Below are 19,244 nucleotides of genomic sequence, written 5' to 3'. Positions count from 1 at the left end.
TGTATTTGTGCACTTTCCTTATTAATGAAGACCTGAATCCAAAGCATAGTGGCATGAATAGCTCCTTGCCCTCTTGAAGAGGTTGGGCCCTGCTTCAGAAACAAATTGTAATCCTGCATGAAATCCCTGAAAGCTCTAGAATGTGCACTGCACATGAGAAGAGAATGGGATGCACGAGCTAATACTGTAATACTTTAAAAGGTTAAAGACTGCTTCAAGCCTGCTGAAACCTCTCTTGCTGATGCCTTGGCTCATTGTCCATCTCAGCACAGTGTCCCATTTTGCTCTTTTCCTGCTGTCCACATTAAGTATTTCAAAGGGAGAGGAGAAATTTCAACTGAAGTCTTCCTCCATTCTTTTCTTTATTTCACTGTAAACTCAGTTGCAGATATAGCTGAATGCCAAAACAGTGTTTTGAAGGGGAAGGCATTAGTATAAAATTTTGCACATTGTTTGTTCTGTTGATGACTCTTCAGTGTGTTTTTAAAAATGTACAATAATTTTGTTGGATGCTACCATTCTGCTTTTGGAAGCCTCAGGTATTTTCTTCTTTGAGTTAAATTTTATACTTGTTCAGTTTTGAAAAAAAACCTAATGTGAATTAGTCTCCTTTATACTGAAAAATAGGGATAAAGTACTTTCAATGGGGTCATGATGCTACAGCAGGTCAAAGAACAAGCTGCCTAGAGGAGCAGGGTTACTGTTACTGAGTAAGAAACTATTATTGCAGAAAGCTCTTAATTATCCTTCATAATAATGTTATCAGTAAATTTTGCTATGATTCATCAGGTTTATTGTAAACATCCTTCCACACATTCAAATGCAGTTAGTAATTTTAAGTGTCTAACTTCAGATATCATGAGATTTACCTTTTAGCAAGTAGCTTTTACACTTTTTGTAAACCATGTTGTTGCAGACTGTCCTAAACATTGGCAGTTATGAGGCATTTGTTAGTACTGTTGTCATTCTCTGGAGACCTTCTGAAGTCTCCTCCACGATTTTAAATGGAGAAATGGTTTCGTTTCTCTTGTATGTCATTTCAAAGGAGAAACTGCTACAATTGTGATCTGCAGTTGTATAATTGGGAAGTTATTTTATATAAAAATTGTGTGACATTACATAAAAAAAACTTAACATTAATCCAACTCACCTGGAGTAACTTACAGCAAATACTGACATATGTTTAGGATCCATTCAAGCACCAAGATTTTGTGTTCTGTCTAGCCAGATGACAATCACTCGGTTACAGCCAAATTACATGAGCAATTGCAATACAAAAGAACATAATGATCTGATTAAAGACACGTTTCTTGCTAATACTGCTACTTCCAGTATTCCCTGAGCCTTAAGCCAGTAAACATTACAAAGGAATACCTAGTATAAAAACTCCAGTACATCTTAGGCCCAGCATGCTGGATATTTGCAAGAACGGGATGATTCTGCTTTTTTATTGTAAATACTTGAGTATATAAAGAGAAAATTTACCATTAGAAATGTCAAGCCTTCTGTAGAACTCTAGTTTACTTGTAATTGTGGCAGATACCCCCCTTTGAAAGAACTTGTGCTCTCCTATCCTCTTTACTCTGGTTCTTTATCTGCTTCTTTGCTTTTCCTCCTTTACCTAAATACAAGATTAAAAAAACCCAAAACTTTTAACTTTTTTTTAAAATATACATTATGTTCAGGCCCCAGACTCGTCCACACCAGTACATAACTACTCCAAGTCAATACTTGCGCTTGCGTCCTGATGGTAAACACCACAGGTATGCAAAGTGAATCACAAAATTGGTTCTTTATATATAATATACTCTGTTGGACAGAGTATTATATCTACATTCATTTATCTATTGCACCTTTTAATGCTATTCACACTTCATTTTTATATGACAATGCTCAAAACACAAAGTTAACAAATGAACTGTTGAACCTCTAACACCTCAAGTTTACCTGTACAGAAGGAAACCATTGATTTGTTTTTTTCAGCCAGGAAGATAAAAACTAACTTTTCAGAAAAAGGAGATAAAAACTAATATTTTCTTAAGATATGTAGGTAGGTATGTCCTCTTACATCTACCTTTCTGTATCGTGAATCTTAAAAAATAAAACCAGAAATGGTTTCCATCTTCAGTATGTGTCATCCTTTTTCAGACCTGTGATAATAGTCAATTTACTTTTGTGTGATCGTGCAGTAAACTGCTTTTTTTTTCATTTACAATTCTGCCTCAATACTTTGCATATCAAATTTATGTCTAATTCACTCTTATTAGTAAAATAAACAGCAGAGCTGCTCTTTTAAATGCATATCTACATATTATCTTCTCCCTGTACTTATGTTGCTGACAGCTGTATTTAAAAATATACCTGTAAGCTTATGGAGACATGAGCTTATACTGGTTGGAATTGCTTACTTTTCAAAAATACAGGCACAGTTAAAATATCCTTAGTTGACACAGCTGCCCAAGCATTCAGGCTCCGCTACAGTCACATGAACGTGCGTTGCCGTATGAAGCTTAGAGAGTGAGTGCTGTGATAGAGCTCTCTATACTTGGATTTGTTAATGCATATGATTGGATTGGTACTCTTTGAAGCATATATTTAAAAAGATAAATAGCAAATACAGCTTTTAGTAGTAAACAGATTAAAGGTTTTGGTTCTCTGTAAACAAAGTTATTATATCAGGTCTGTTTCTACTTTCCCATCCATCCCACTTAAAAAAAGAAAAAGTACTTTTGTCACATTGGTTTGGCATTGTCTGTTAAACCTGTTCTCTATTGCACTTTCTACACTTCCACTTTCACTACACTTGCTGACTAGTTGCGAAACTACTCCACGAACGGTCACATTCCATACAGTAACAAGTTGCTTTGCTGGATCCAGTTTCCTTGTAGGGTTTTGGTTTTCATATGGGGTTTTTTTGTTGTTGTTTTTTGTTTGTTTGTTTTTTTAACTGAAAAAAATGCAAAGTCATTTCTACTTTCTTGTAGCATTTGTAGTGTAGAATACACTACACCTTACACTGCAAAGAAGAAACAATGCTGTCTCTGTCAAACTGGCATGACCTCAGATGTCGTTCCTTCTGCTGCTGGCTGAGAGTTTGTACCTGTCTGTGCTACTGGCACCACCACCGCATCCTTGATGTCTGAGCTCTGAGTGCACAAAGAATTTTTCTCCTCCAGTTTTTTGATGGTGTCTGGGCAGTTCTGAACAAAGATCACTCTGTTGTAGGCTTTCAACCTGCGCCACAGCTGCACATAAACCTTACACTGCACATACATAAAGACCAGGCCCCCTGTGAATCCAATGGCCACTACAACGAGTTTTGTCCAAAATGGCCATTCAAGGACACCTGTGGAATAGAAACTATATTTATTACCACCATTACACATTGAATATCAAGTGCTGAATTTCAATCAAATGTACTGAAGCCACTTGCTAAGAATCCCCAGGTATGTACACACTATTGGGGCAGTTATGGCTCAAGTAGAAAACAGAAGGGGCTTCCTATTCCATAGACCAGCCAAGAAACTGCCTCCCACTTCTGACTTCACCACAATTTGGTCAAATAGGAAATGCAAGGGCTACTCTCACAAAGTAAGCATAATGCTCAAGACAGCAATTAAGAGATTTGCATGGTATACTTCCATAAGGAGAACAAAAAAAACCCAAGCCTTTAAATAGTTTGAGGTACTCATTTAAAACAGGATTTTTAAACTTATAGAATATTAACAAACACTACTAGTATTATTCTGGGCTTTCAGTTTTTCTTCTCCTCAAAATATGTTTATAAAAAGTGTTTTTTCTCCAGTCTTCACTGTCTTTTTCCCAGCAATTCTCATTTAAAGAGAGAAAATGGAGAAGAAAACAAACTATTTACATGTTTCTTCCTTCTCCCCCCAAATACATGTTTGCTTTTGTAAAAGTACTCCCCTGTGACAAGCAAATTTTGGGACAAGAGAGTTCTCTTCGCAAACACTTATTTTTGCACGTAGCTCCAAGGCATCTCTTTGTCCACTTTTAGTGTAAAAAAATCAGCCATTACATTTGGCAAACACTGAATTCTATACAAATCATAAATACTTTTTAAGCCTACCAAGAATAATTAATGTGATTCTTTTCCATTATGTATAACAAAAAAAAATTCATGTTAGCTGTTTTGTTATGAAAATTCAGCTAATCCACAGAAATAGCTTCCCCGTTGTAATAAGTAGGGTGATGTACTCAGAAATAAAAGTTCAAACCCATTCCTAGTACTGTCCTCAGGGCCAGGTTTTTCAGATAAAAAACAGGGTTATCCATTTCAAAAGAATCCAAAGCAAGACTTTGTAGTATATATTCATCTGTGACTTATTGAGCCTTGTTGCTTATTTTCGTCTCATAGGCAAGAAAGGCAAGCATCAAGAGTATCATCAAATATTTATCTAACTAACAAGGCACAAAGCTCCACCTGTTTTGTTTTCCATGTTAACTTCAGAATATAGAACAAAGTTAGAGAGACCTTTGCTCCCCTACTGTGCTTGAAGTCAGTTCAGATCAAAACTGAAAAGTTTTTTATCATCATGATCACATTTAAGACTAAATTTAAGACCAAATAGACTTAAGACTTGAAATGGAAAACAGTAGTTCAGTTTATCATATATTTTCCACATATGCTAAGTATGGCCCAAAAAGAAACCTACTTACACTAAACATGGATTTTGTTACATATGTCCAGTTGGGCTTTCAGGATCTCCACAGATGGAGACTCCACAGCCTCTCTGTTCCAGTGTTTAACCATCCTCACAATGCACACAACTGGAACATGGACATTCACAGTGAAATTCTATTTGAAACGACACAGGAATGGCTTTCCATGCTTCTTAAGTTCCACATGAAGGACTAACACAACTGGAACACGGTCTCTTGGAAGTTTGTATTAGGAAGCTTGTTAATGAAAAGGCTCTATCGTGTTTTACTTGCTATCAAGGTTCAAGGGAGTAATATAAATAAATTGCTATTTTAATGACCTGAACTTGCACCGAGCTGTTTGAACTTGACTCATCGCTTTGCCTGAGCTTTAGAAATACCTACATAATAGGAGATTAACCTAGCAAGAACCAGCAGGCTAGTTAAGCTGTTGTAATGATTACACAAAATAGAGTTCTCTCTGCAGGGGCATAACATAAGCTTTTAATGCTGATGCATTCAGAACTTCTGCATTAAAGCATTTGATGTAGCCATTTGTCTGTGAGCTATTATTTAAGAACAGAGTGTGACTGGTTATATAGCTGCCTTGCAAAGCCAGCCACTGCATTATCAACAACACCAAAGAAGGTAAAAGATACTTACCATTATCATTGCCTTGTTTAATTTCTTCAGCAGTTCTATCAATTAAAACATACAATGACCAAACAACACAGGTAATTGCAATTACGTGGAATGTGACTGAACACACTATTTTCCTCCTCTCACTTGTTGTCATCTGTAGTTTCTCCCACTGTAATAATAATTAAAAAAGAGGAGTTAAAAAAATCAGACCTGTAAAATTTTGCAATAAACTGACTAGACTGTTCTGGCTCTTTCTGCCAAAAACCCAAGCAGTAATAAAATTAACAAATCCTTTTATTTTGGTAATACACATTACAGGACTATGTGCATTGTCACTCTAAAATTCACAATCATCTCATTTTCACAGATTCAGAGGAATGAAGAGTTCTATTTCTGTCTGCTTGTGAATGATATCTAAAGTAATTTCACTGCAGTACAGCCATAACATGTTAATAAACAGGTAAAAAGATGAATATTTATTTTAAATTTGCGCTTCTGGTGATGAGACAAGAAAAGCCCAAACATTTGTTTGTAGTACTTATTAAAATTCGAGGAACGCAGTTATGTAACAGCCTTCCCATAAAAGCACAGGAAATGCAACTCTATTGAGGATTAAATTCAATAAACTTGAAAAGATGATTATGTGGAAATAATCGTACATGATAGCACTCAGCCTCAATAACGCAAGGAGGATCTTCCAGGCATATGTTTCTGAATTATGGTACTAGATCCTATCTTAGTTTAAAGCTATTTTAAGATTAAATAGGCTATTCCCTGCATTTGAACAGTGCAACTCTTGAGGCAATATTTTCTAATCTTGCTTGTGAGGGCATAATTTTTTTTTTAGCCCTTCTTTAAAACAAAACCCTTCTCTACTAAAACATTTGTCTTTGAAAACAGATGAAAGAATATGGCATTTAAAAGCAAAATGCCCCTATTCCAATGAATAATCTCGGAGTCGGACACTAGCATCTGAGGAAGGGAACCAGTACAAAGCACGAGACACGAGTGCCACCTCCCTGCGGCCCTGGGAACACCAGAGAGAGCTGGGCTCAGATCAGTGCCCAGCCTTAGCGGCTTAAGGCTGGGACAGAAACTTCGGCCACTGCAGAGCACTGAGGCAGCATACATGTACTTTGAAGGCACAAGTTTAGCTATGTTTTCCTTGTTTAGGTTTTTTTATTGTTTTGGGTTTTGCCGGCTGTTTACTTTGTTTGTTTGTTTTTAAATGTTGTTTCTGGGAAAAAAACAAATTTTCTTAAATTCTTTATGGTTGGAGATGGCATCTAAGCTACATGGTCAGTCTTTCACCTGAACCAATATGGTCATTCTATCCAGAACACTTTTTGCTGTCAGGTCACGTTTCGAAGGAGCACAGTTGCAGTAAAGCTGAGGGGTAAATGCCATGTCACTACGAGAAATAACTCTCAGAAATACTTCTTCCTGCCACTGGTTTTAGAGCAGGACATACCAGGACAAACAAATTTCGGTTTCTAATGGCAGCTGAAGCTTGCATGTGCCTGAGCTGTTGCCTCAAAACATAGTCTCTAGAACCTTTCCTAGCCCTTGCCAAAATTTAACGAATAATAGAATATTTTGAGTTGGAAGGACCTCTGATGATTTTTTTGTGGCTCTCTTCTGAACTCACTCCAGCATGTCCTGGGGACCCCATAGCTCGATGCAGCATTGCAAGTGGGGTGTCATGAGAGCAGACTAGAGGGGCAGAATCACCTCTCCTGACCTGCTGATCACACTTAATGAACACAAGGTTTAACTGCTTAGAAAAACGGAAGCACTTCCTACGTAATATACAGAGTCAGAGCTGTCAGTTTATTTATCAGCTGAGACATTTCAATTTCTGATACATTGACTTAGGAGTGAAAACTTGCAGGGGTTTGTATGGCAGTCTGAAAAAATAGGAGAATTAAATTAATTTTTTTTTTTAAGTAATAAAACCCCAACACTTTATATTCATTGTGGTTCATGTAGGTAATATTCAGTGGCCAGCCAGAAAGTCTGAGGCATTATTATCACAGTCTTATATTATTACAGTCATCGGGTTACACTGCATTTGACCTGGAGACTTTCATCCTTTCTGCAGTGAAAATTCAATGCAAGTCTTGCAAAAGACTCTTTCCAAAGAAAGAGTTGTCTTTGTCCAGATGGAAAAAAGGGTTTTACCTTAGCCCCTCACTTACCTATGGATGCTTTGTAAGAGATCAACATTGAATATAAAGAAGAATGAATTGTTCTTAAACAGAACTTTTCTGTCATCTCAACCGTGGTGCTACACTTTTTGGTATACTGGAGAGAAGTTTCTGTGCAAGATTTTCATTGTCAGTTATATGTGCAGTCTCATTGTAGCCATTTTATGCTCTAACAAACTCAAAAGCCTCAAAGTGTTGACTTAATGCCCAGTCAAAGACAATTGCTGGTCCTATGAGTCTAAATGTAAACATTTTGCAGGTGGAAGAAAACCAGACAAAACCAAATGACCAACAAGCAGGACAGGTAAGTAAAGGAACAAGCTCACAAACTTCTACTGAGACTTACAAGAAAGTATATGAGGAGAGGGAGCTAGCAGAAAAGGGTTAAAGCAGGCCTTTTTGCTAACATCCCATGATCAAACCTAGCCAGAAAGCAAGCCAAGGCCTACTGGACTCTCCTTCCTCTAACTGGCCCCTTTTCTTCTCCCACGAGACACTCTGCCTGCCTGCCTGCCTGGGTATTCTATCCACACGCGTATTTACCACCCCAGAAATAAGCTGGGAGAGTAGAGACTGGGAGAGGCCACCATCATGGTTATGGAACTGGAAGACACTGCAGAGTACCTTGTACTCCCAGACTGGGATACAAGAAAGGAAAAAGGTCTAAGGAGAGACTCTGTCTCATATGGCAGCATTTAACAGCTCTTAGTGTGTCCCAAAGCTGTGTCTCGGTTTTGTCCTGCCCTAGCTGCAGTCCCGTCCCAAAGCTGTGTCTCGGTTTTGTCCTGCCCTAGCTGCAGTCCCAGTTCTCTCAACTACAGTCGTGATGAGCTGAACTCAGAAGGGGAAATACAATTAAACTTTGTGTTGTACTCCTGGTGATTCCAGTGGTAGCTGACATAACTTTCCTGTCCTACTCACATATTTTAGATTGGCTGAACAGAGAGTACTTACTGTGTGACTCCTGTCACTCTGTACTAAATGAGTAATGTTAGTACATGATCCAGCAATTTATGTTGTCTTGGAGCAGAAAAGTGCAATTCACTATTTTAGGATTTTTTCAATAGCCTCATATTGAAAATTTTTACAGCCCAGGACTTGATACAGCCTGAAGTTGAGTGGGGAAGTTTGGCAGGTGCTACCTTTCATGTCACACAGCGCTTTAATGCCTCCTTAACCACTGATAAATTCATCCCTGCTGTGTTTAGAAGCTTATGCAGTTCTCATGGCTTTCCACATTCGTGATAGCAAGACAAAAATAAATTGCATCATGTTTTGTTATCTTCATCAGTGATCTAGGAAAAATGCAACCATCAGGTTGATGACACTGTAACATGCCATGCACAGAATATAAGATGCCACCAAGAACAGAAAAATAACAGAAAAGTAAGTACACAGATGCAATTTTTTTTTGAAACTTACATGTTAATACACCTAAGGTGCTCTAGAGACTGTAAGGAGAGAAAGAAATGGAAGACTAACAGCCAGAGGAGACATTTATAATAATTTGCAAATTACTGAGTCACTAAACTGTTAGACAAACTAGTTTTTGCACAACCCCCTAGGAAGCATCCCTTCACTGCTGTACATCCAATTGTCACCACCCACAGGTTCGTTAATCCTGGCAGCAGTACCAACATTGACTGGAAATCATCACAGATGCAGATGGTTTAAGGTCCTGCAAATGCAAGCAATCGCATGAATATCATTAGGCTTCATAGAACAGGTGTGCTAAAACACTTTGTAACATCTAACAACAATCAAAAGACTTTTTACACAAGTCACCAAACAAATCCAAAGTGTAACGATATGTATCCTCAGCAGAAAGCTTGGAATATCCTCAGCCCCCTTTTTATTTTCCGAATAAGCTTTCCGAACATGACACTTGCGCTGTGCTCTGCAAACCACTGGAGGGTGGTAGCACACTGTCTGCCTGCCTCAGAGGTTCCTACCAAGAAGCCAGAATGAACTGCCAAAGGAAAGAAGCTGGATTGTAAATGTGATCAGAAACACACCTCCCACCCCAGCTACTACTTACAACTACTTCTAAAACACGATGTGCACCTCAGTCTGAACTCCTATGCTTTACTGCCTGAGAGGTTTGGAATAGTCCTGAAAGTGGCAGCTGTAAAACTGTACCTTGTTCTTGGTTTCTACCTCGGGTTTTTCTTTTGTTTCTTAAAAATTATGTCACTCAGAAACTTCAAGAGAACAGTTACTGATTTCATAACCCACTCTTATAATTACAAAATGTAGTCATGAGTCTTCTGGGGAAATAAAAAAAATTAAAAAGAAAAAAAACCTAATAACATACAGGGAACTTCTAAATCATATGTAGCCAGCCACTTCCCTTTCTTGTAATGTAGTTTGAGAAAATCCCTGATATTTATTTTAAAGGATCACAATTTGCCTCCTTCCATGTCACTTCTAATAAAAGCTTGATTAACCAATATGTAACAAATAAATATGGATATTTTTTAGTATCTTCTGAAAACATTGCCTATGAGTATGGGTATGCTGCTTCATATCCTGGATTCGAACACAGCCTCTCTTAACAGAAACAAAATTGCAATTTTAATTCCCTTCTATACATTAAGCTTTCTGCAAAGTGGTTTCATGATGGCCCAATGCAGAACCGAAAGTTTCACACTGCTCACGCAAAAGCTTCACACTGCTCACACAAAAGCTTCACACTGCTCACACAGAAGCTGTTCCCACACCTCACAGTGGCACTCTGCAAACTCTGCTGCTTGGGTTTCTTTTCCCCACTTCCACATTGTAGATTTACTGCCTGCCTGCCCCCATACACCACTTTGTGTCCACATGTTGCCTCCTGCTGCTGGTTATCTTCTGTCACACTGGCCACAGTTTTTTGTCTAGACAAGATTTCGGGAAGCAACTGCAGAACCACTGCAGGTTTTCAGATTCACACCTCTACAACTGAAGGTCTCTTTCTCCTGCAGGGGCTCAGCACTGAGGATGCCAAATATTGAAGGTGAAGTTAATGGGCTGCTTTGCAACATGCTGTGCATGGTTGGACTTTTAACTCCTGGGTATTTTCAGGAACCCTGTTTTTAAAAATTGCATGTAAGGAGGTCTGACAGGGGAAGCTGGTATGGGTATGACATAGCTAATATTAAATATTTTTTCTGTTCTGACATTTTTCTCCTTATCCATCATTTAGCAAAAAAATGACTATGTATGTAATGTAAACAGCACCCACAGCTAGAAGGACTTCCTTCTGCTCTCACCTAGTAGTAGTAGTCATGCAACATTTTCTGAATTCTTTCAACAATCTAAAGAAATAGTTTGAGCCAACTTCTATCTTGAAGTAATTACTCCTGCAAAATAAAGGCTAAAATTATTAACCAGAGACTGCTGTAGAACCTGCCCTCTGCACACAGACTAAAAACACACACAAAAAGATCTTTCTTATCTGAAACCAGACCCAAAGAACCTAGCCAGCATTTTGGAAAATTAACTGGAGCAGTGTATGCTGAAGTGAGCTGAGCACTGAAATATGTCAATAGTCTGAACATATAGCTCAGAGTTATTTATCTTAGGGAGAGTGTTTTCTGGTCACTTGTTGCAGTACTAAAGGGCTCAGGCTCCACAGTGAGTTGTTCACTGCTATCAACCTACCAGCTGGAGGAAAGCAGCTGCCATGGTAGTTTGTGGGAATGGAATTTGTGCAGTGGGTGGAAGAGGAAGAAATAATAGTAATAAAGGACAACAGGGCTCCACACATGTTGGGAGAATAAAATAGCCTTGTGGAGATTTGAAGTACTCCTAAGAGATGAGAATTCGAAATGTGTTATTTGAATAAAAGCATTCTGGGCCACTCTGCCATCTAAACAACATGTGGTTACAGCCTGTACCCGAGGCACTGCATTTTAAGGAAGGTCAAGACATGCCTTACCACATCCTGCTACAAGATGAGAAGTGCCCCTCAGACAGTCCAACAGAATGTGCGAGGTCTCATGGCTGACAAGAAAAGGGTTTGGGCTATAAAAACACCTCTGCTGCGTTCTTTTCCCAAACACATCTCAGAGCACATTCAGAGAGGAATAACTGAGCAGGTTTACAGAAAATAGAGAAAACATATTTGTCATTGCCTTTTGTCAAAAGATACATCCCAGAGATGAAACTCTTGTAAGGATCAAGAATAGAAGGCCATAATTAGACCCCTGCTACATTTATCACTGAACAAGGAAATAAAATAAATTTTAAAAATCCCATGTCACATGGTGCATCGTATGGCCCTATCTATGCACAACCTTACCTTGATCTGATTAGCTCATTGGATGAGCTAGTACAAATCATTCTCTGACAAACCTGTCCGAAGTTTACCTAAAAACTATTTCTGTCCCTAGGAGACACTAAACAAAGCTGGCTGGAATTCAAATGAATGTCTGTGATGAATTTAAAATACCTATTAAAAATTTAAAACTGAACCAGAAATGGGTGCATTTCTAAAGTCACACAATTTAATTCACTTCTATGTGCAATATGCATATCTACAGTAATAAAAGAAATACATAATGAAAAATCTCACTTTGATAAACATCTTAAGATTATCATCTGCAAAGAACTAATTATTCAGTTTTATCAAAATCAAGACCGCACATTAATTTTTTTTAAGTGACAGTTAAAACCACTGGACTTAAGTGATATGATCAGTATGCACTCTTCACAAACATACTGTGTTTAGCTGTGTATGACATCAATCAGCAAACCCTTAAAAGTGTAAAATAGAAGTTGAGAAATTAAAAAGTATAAAAATTAAGTAATTCGAGAATCTAATTTCTAAAATGAAGTAGCTGGTTTTGCAATATGAAGTAATATTGAGAACACTTGTTTTTTACCAACTAAAAGAACTTCAGTGCCTGCATCCTAATCATGCCAACATAGACTAAACAACAAAAAAAATGCTATGCTTTGGAAATATAGGAATAGCCAGACCTTATGTCCCTCTCATCCAATGCTCTGTCTTGGATAGAGGCCAATACCAGATGCTTCAGAGAGACAGGCAAGAAACCCCATGGTAAACAGTTACAGCATAATGTCTCCATATTGGGCGTCTCTTTCTAGTTCCCATCAGCTAGAAATTGTTTTGCATCAATATATAGAATGCAGAAGTACTTGACAGTGTTTATTTTCCAAGCATCCTCTTTGAATACTGAAAAAACATTAACCAATTTTTTGTTCAATAGAGTCTTCAGTACTGTCATGAACTTCTCTTTTAAAATTGCTTTTTCTTTGCTTGCCTTGTAAGATATTTAAGAAAAAGATTATCTTCTAGCATAGTAAGCTTCAGCTACCTTATCTAAAAAGATAATCTTGAGAGATAAACTGCAGGTAAAACATTAAACTACTGATCAGGACTGAACTATCACCAGAATGCAAAACTATGTCTGGTACTAAGAAAAAGAGGCACCAAGAGCTCTAGAAAGATTTACTTCAGGCATATGACTTTATTACTCAAAACTCAAAAAACAAGCGACATGTGGGCAACCTGTAAAGAAACAAGGAAAACCAGGGCAGAATCGATGTCTCCACTAACTTTTATCACAGTTAGTCAAGAAAAGAAACAGATGCTACTGTTGTCAGCTCTCCCTACAGTATTTCTACCATCATTCTATCAAAAGGATCTAGTTTGTCACTTTTATTCTCTTTGCAGCTAGTTGACACCTGCCTCTGTCTACTCTGTATTTCTGAAAGAGCAACACATCTAATTGAAGGCATGACATTTCCTCCAGTCACTAATTAGCAAATGCCTTTAAATCTCAGTCCAGTTCTCAAACAACAACTTACACACACACACAAAGAAAACCATGAAAAAAAGAATCAATCAATCTGACTGCCATACCACATGAGCACAGACCATAATTTTGCTGCAAGGGCAGTTATGCTGAGATTTCACTTTCCAACCAAAGCAGGGAGAGGTGCTGCATTTTGCAGTATGTATTCAACAGACAATACAAAAGCAGCCATGACACATGCTCAGTGGAGGATTTGAGACGGATTGTGCCGTGGTCAAAGCAATCATAAGTCCTTCCTCCACTACAGTCGCCATAAAAAAACATCCCCCAACAGTCTATGCCTGAGTCTGTCTTTGAAAATCAAGTAAGATGGGTTCCCTTTGCACATTTGAGTGTATTTTGTTCTCAAATGGCGTGATGAATGTAGCATGAAGACTGGGATAGCATGGTAGAAATAGGAAAAGAAGAAAAATTAGAGTGCAAGGTGGATATAGCAACATGCTGGAGCCAAAGATTCCATTACATAGTCTTGTACACCTCTCCATTTCCTTTAATCCTTCAGTCCTGTCCAACTGAAGTGAAGTTTCTCTGAAGATCTGTTGTTTTAGGCAGCTAAGACACAGTCACAATATATGATCACAGTTTTGTTAGAAAGTCTTTACTTCAATTGCCTTCTCTCCAGTATTCATCACACTGCTTAATTTCCTCAATGTCAAAATGTCTAGCCTGCTGAGAATCCGTCTGAATTGTTACAAAGACGTGGCTTGGTTTAAATGTGTTTGTATACCAAAACCCTGTTATTTTTAAATACATTGTTGTTCAAACATACCTAGACATACCTTTTTTTTGCAATTATATATACAGTATATACACATCTGAATTGCATGCAACAAAGATTAAAAAAAGGAGCTGATGCTATTAATTATCTATAAATGTGGCTTTAGCAAGATTACTGACTTCCCATAGCTGAATAGCTACAGTTACCTTCTCTGTCTTTTAATTTTCCCACGAGAGAGATTCTTTTCATGCAACTAAATAAAAACAAAACAGAGGAAATTTGCGCTGAGGAAAGCTACTGTGATTAACACAAAACTACAGCCTAGTGGTCTGGTAAAGACCTGAGGGAAGTTATTAATTCTGAAAAACCTCGAACTAATACCATATGTTCCAATTTTGACACATACAAGTTGGAGCAGATGAATAAAGACTTCAATAATTTCTGGGGAAAAATTCCTTTTTTTCCCAAGTAATTTTAATAAAATGCTACAGGAATAAAATTAAATTAACAAAAAAAAATTAAAAATACTGAATAAACTCATAATTATCTTATTTGTACATAATTTAGATCAATTACTGAAATTTCTGTGTTCAAGAGAACATCACTCTGTCAAAGAGAAGCCATTTTTAGCATGCATTCATTCCACCAACAAGCAAGAATCAGCCTGTGAGCAGATCATTCTCACATCAATAGGTTCCAGGCAAAATAAATTTGAGGCAAATAGCAACTGTAAAATTGTATGTGTTAGTTACGTGACACATAATGATATACATTAATCAGATCGTGAATAGCAGCCCACTCCCATTAGAGTTGGTAAAATTACTAACTTCAAAATTAAACAGTAAGAATGGCATTTGTACAAAACTCCATGAATAAAAATGACTGGTTTAGGTCAATGTTTGGGTTGATTATGCTCTTTAAATTTCATATTACTAGCTCTACATTGTGTGCCAGGGTACCAATCCATTCACATTTTCTTTAGTTGCAAAGCCAGTATCAAGAGATTCTCTTAATTAATTTCAATGCTTCGGCTACACAGTCTCTCCTTGGTTATAATTATTGATGAGGTCAAGCTGTAAAACCAAACACTGAAAGGGCTGAAACAAAAAAATGAAAAGGAGACCCCTAGTTCTTAAAAAATGAGAGGCTAATGAACTGCAGGATAGTGTAGGACCCTCTAACTAAAATGGAAATTCAATCTTTTGATGCAAGTTGCATCTGTAAAACAGCTCAGATCAAACTGTTTACTTCAGCCTGAGAAAGCACAGAAGATTTGTACCTCCCAGAGCTCACGTTCATGGCTCTGTGAAATAGTGGATAACTCTACTAATACCCAGACCTAAACAATCTCCTGAATTCCCTTGACTTCTGTAAATGCTCTGAGCAGAAGCAGCCAATTTGGGTACTAGCAACTAATTAGAAGAGGACATAGTTTTCATTTAATTTTCTGGTGTAAGATTTTTCATTTGCTTCTTAAAGAATGCAAGTTCAAAGCAATGACAGTAAAAACATCTCATTCCAGCTCCAGGAAGGATTTGCTGCACTGGGGGTGTCCCAGCAAAGTATCATGGTTAGAAGGCCTTTAGAAAGCCTAAGGTTATCTTATGATGGTAGGAGGCACAAGAATTTCTTGTCAGAGGTCCATGGGTACTGGAACAGCTGTGTGCATAAAGCTGTGTCTTGAATGGAAGAGAAAGACATGGAGATGACAAGCTAGCACGAATTCTACCACTATGAAAAAGCTAAGAACTAGTATTCTTGTTGTGGCACAAAATGCAAGACAAAATTATTCTGCGAACTACAGCATGCTCTCTATATACAGATAAATTAGCAGTAATATATTAATACTCTCAAAAATTAAGAATGCAACTGTCTGAACAAAGTAGCCCCTGGCATCCGCAGGGCATCACAATCAGATATAAATGCTATGAAATCATTTTTACTTTAAAAGCTTTAATATACACATCCTCCCTTGAGCCCAAAGTTATTCTCTATAATGACTGACAGCCAATGAGAAAGTAATAGCTTTGTGCCTTTGTGCATACTGGTGAATTGTCTGACCCTACATATTGCAAGAAATTATTTGAGGCTACTGATGTTTTGAGACAGTTTACTGGAAGAAAGATAATCACCAGAGGAGGTGTAGCTGCACCAGAAATCAAAAGGAAATGTAGGATCTTCTTCTATATTAAGGAGTGCAAAGTATTCACCAAATTGGGTTGAAAGGGAACTAATCCCACAGCAAGTCAATGATACCAGACCTATGCAATATTTGCTATCACTTCTTATCATAAGCCTTATCAGAAAACAGATGAAAAAGCCAGATGGTTCATACTTCACAGCACAGGGCAATAAGAATCAAACAGCAAGCAATATGGTAATGACTGCTCAGAGTTTGGGGTTTGTTTGGTTGGTTTTCTTGTTTGTTTTTGTTTCTCCTGGGAGACTCTGCAGGTTGCTTCTGGCTTGTAGAGTCTACTCTGTCAAGAGAAGCAGTTTCTAATGATGACCACTTTTGATTTCATAGCACATTTCTCTGCAGGCTATATAACTTTTGGCAGTGATCATCATACTCTTAAATAAGGAATGTAAACACAAATTGAACCAAAAATAAAACAACACCCTTAACATATTTTGCTGTCATGAATTTTTCATACATGCTACTAGATTTTATAAGGAGAAGATTTATCCACAAAGCATCCCATTATGAATCAATTCCTCCAGTCATATTTTTCAATATTTACTCTTTCTATAAGACTGTGTTCAGCACAGAGAAGAGAGCTGAATCTGTCTCTCTCCCACATTAGGTAAGAGATTTAACAACTGACTTTAGATTAGTGCAGGTGACAACTGTTTTGTAAAAAAAGGCACCCTATGAAGTGATAACTCCAATAGGGGGGAGCAGAAGTGATGTATCTCTAGTGATACATGAAGTCTGGGAGTGAAATGGGACTTAGAGATTCACTTTAGATTTTCCTTTTGTCTGTCATAGATCAAAGCAACATTCTAATTTTCTTCTGTTGCTTCCATAGATGATTCACATTTTTTTTAAGGAGCCTGCAGAATTGCTGAATCTCTGCCTTACAGCTGGGCATTACCCATAAGTTGTCTGTTGGCTCAAACCCTACCTTTGAATTAGTTACATAGCTCCTGCTGATCCAATATGATCTTGTAACAAACAGAGTATCTTTAAACTATTAAATATTTGCTTTTGATCTAGCAGTTAAATCAGCATTATATCAAACAGTTGAAATCTTTCCCAGACAGATTTTATCACTAGTCTGACCACAAAGGGGCACTGATACGCTTGAACTGACTTTTACTTTGTATGGAAATTTGTGCCAGCCTGTTCCCTAACTTCTCTCCAGGGCCTAAATACCCTGTTCTGGGCAGCTGTGAAACATGTATCTCCAAGTGGGACATAAAACTTTGAATTTTGCATGACAGTTAAAGTTGGCCTGCATATTTTATCACTCTTGTTTATTTATAAAATAAATTATATCAAGCAGACAGAAAGCATTCTGTCCTTCTCTAATAACAGTAGCTGGATATACACGAAGTTGCACAGAGTTCAAGGGTGTAAAACTCAAGGGAGGGACCTTGTATCATATTTTCAGTATATAGGCAAATATGGAATAGAAGAGGAGTAAACATTTAAAAGATATATGTACACATTCAAAATAAATAAGATCAAGTTCCTCTCATTATCAGCATTTGGGTTTGCTTCTGTTTAATTTAACAGAAACATATTACTCTGTTCTAAAAGAAAATTCCCAATTTTCTATTTTTAAAAGGAATGCATTCAGATACCCTTTCTATCAGAAAGAAAATTAACCTCAACTGGTACATAATGCCCTAAACAAAAAATTGACTTGGTCTTCCTTAATGACCAAGAGCAACCACATGGTAACAATGTGCAGTATTGTTTATGCCTCACATAAATAAGACATTATTTGTAAATAATTAAAAAAAAAAATTGGAAGACAAAATACTCATCTCCAACACCACAGAATAATCTGTTGGGATAATGCATCGAAGCAAAACATCTCATCAGATACCAGACATCTCAAACAGATAGCAGAATTTAAATATGAAAAATATTTTGAAGTATAGTGAGACAATATTGAGAAATCTCCATTTGAAGACATTTCTGAATTTTAAGGTCCTTTTAACCCATTTCATACTCACAGTATTTCCATTCAATTCCTGCTTCTACTACGCTTTAAACCAAATTCAAGAGATATGAAATGTAGGTGCTAATATACCAGGATTTCATCCTTTTAAAGAAGTGGTTTCCTCCAGGTGAAGCTATTACCTGAGAGAGTTCAATGAGGAACTCACACAAGCTTCTTCCCACTAATTCCTTCCACAATAAAGTCACTTTATAAATTCTGCATTATGGATTGCAAATGCTGAGGTAAAGCTACAAATGGAACTGTATTATTTATAACCACAGACAGCTGTAACAGAGACTATGAGAAATAAACCAGACACACTAAGCAATGCTTAATATTTAATCTCTAAATTTATATTGAGCCGAGTCATTAGACCTACTCACATATATGAAACACTTGCAATGCCTGTTGATCAATGCTTAATAGGATTACTTTAATGCAAAGACTCACTAAAATGATTAAACTAAGTTTTATTTGATGACTGGTGCTTTCTGGGATTCTCTAATTAAATACTTGTTGCACATTGGCACAAACCTACTGATTTAATAGCAACTATCTTAATTTATGTTAACTTAGTATGCTCCACATTGTCACTTATGCATGCTAACAGTTGTATGACATGATATTCCAACATGATTCTGCTATAAAACCTTAGATTTTGACAAAAAATTTGTTATAAAATGTTGAGGGTGCATGAAAGGCTAAGGCATAAATAAAGATGGTCATTCACTACTGAAACAAATTGTTTGTTTTATATCTAAATCATGCTTTTGTGATACTGCAAAAACCAAAATTATAGATACCTGTAATTAAGTTCAGTGGTCTGTAATTTTTTCCCCTCAGGAGACCAGAAGTAGGCATGTTAGAAAGGTATTATGATAAAATTCATCATAATGAAACAATGCACAGCCAAGAACCAAACTTTAGAAACTCATATCATGACTGATGAGAGAGTAAAAATAAAATAATCAGAACTGGTTGAGAGATGCAACCCTTCCACTTGTAGAATGTCACTTCA

General features: G+C 37.2%; 1 protein-coding gene across 2 annotated transcripts in view; it reads right to left on the bottom strand.

The window, feature by feature from the left end:
- Positions 1-1,036: 1,036 nt before the first annotated feature.
- MARCHF1 (membrane associated ring-CH-type finger 1) overlaps positions 1,037-19,244 on the bottom strand; it is a 149,746-nt gene continuing 131,538 nt past the window's right edge. For both annotated transcript variants that reach the window (XM_008933124.3, XM_029963154.1), the window contains exons 6-7: positions 5,326-5,473; positions 1,037-3,346 (exon numbers count right to left, since the gene is read on the bottom strand). In XM_008933124.3, the coding sequence (XP_008931372.1) occupies positions 3,045-3,346; positions 5,326-5,473 (450 nt within the window). In that variant the 3' untranslated portion in view covers positions 1,037-3,044. The remainder of the gene's footprint in view (positions 3,347-5,325; positions 5,474-19,244) is intronic.

The sequence above is a fragment of the Manacus vitellinus genome, unplaced genomic scaffold (genome assembly GCF_001715985.3).
Source record: "Manacus vitellinus isolate BGI_N305 unplaced genomic scaffold, ASM171598v3 scaffold_0_pilon, whole genome shotgun sequence".
Classification (NCBI taxonomy): domain Eukaryota; kingdom Metazoa; phylum Chordata; class Aves; order Passeriformes; family Pipridae; genus Manacus; species Manacus vitellinus.
The sequence above is the reverse complement of the archived record's forward strand: the minus strand, read 5'-3'. Positions and strand labels throughout refer to the sequence as shown.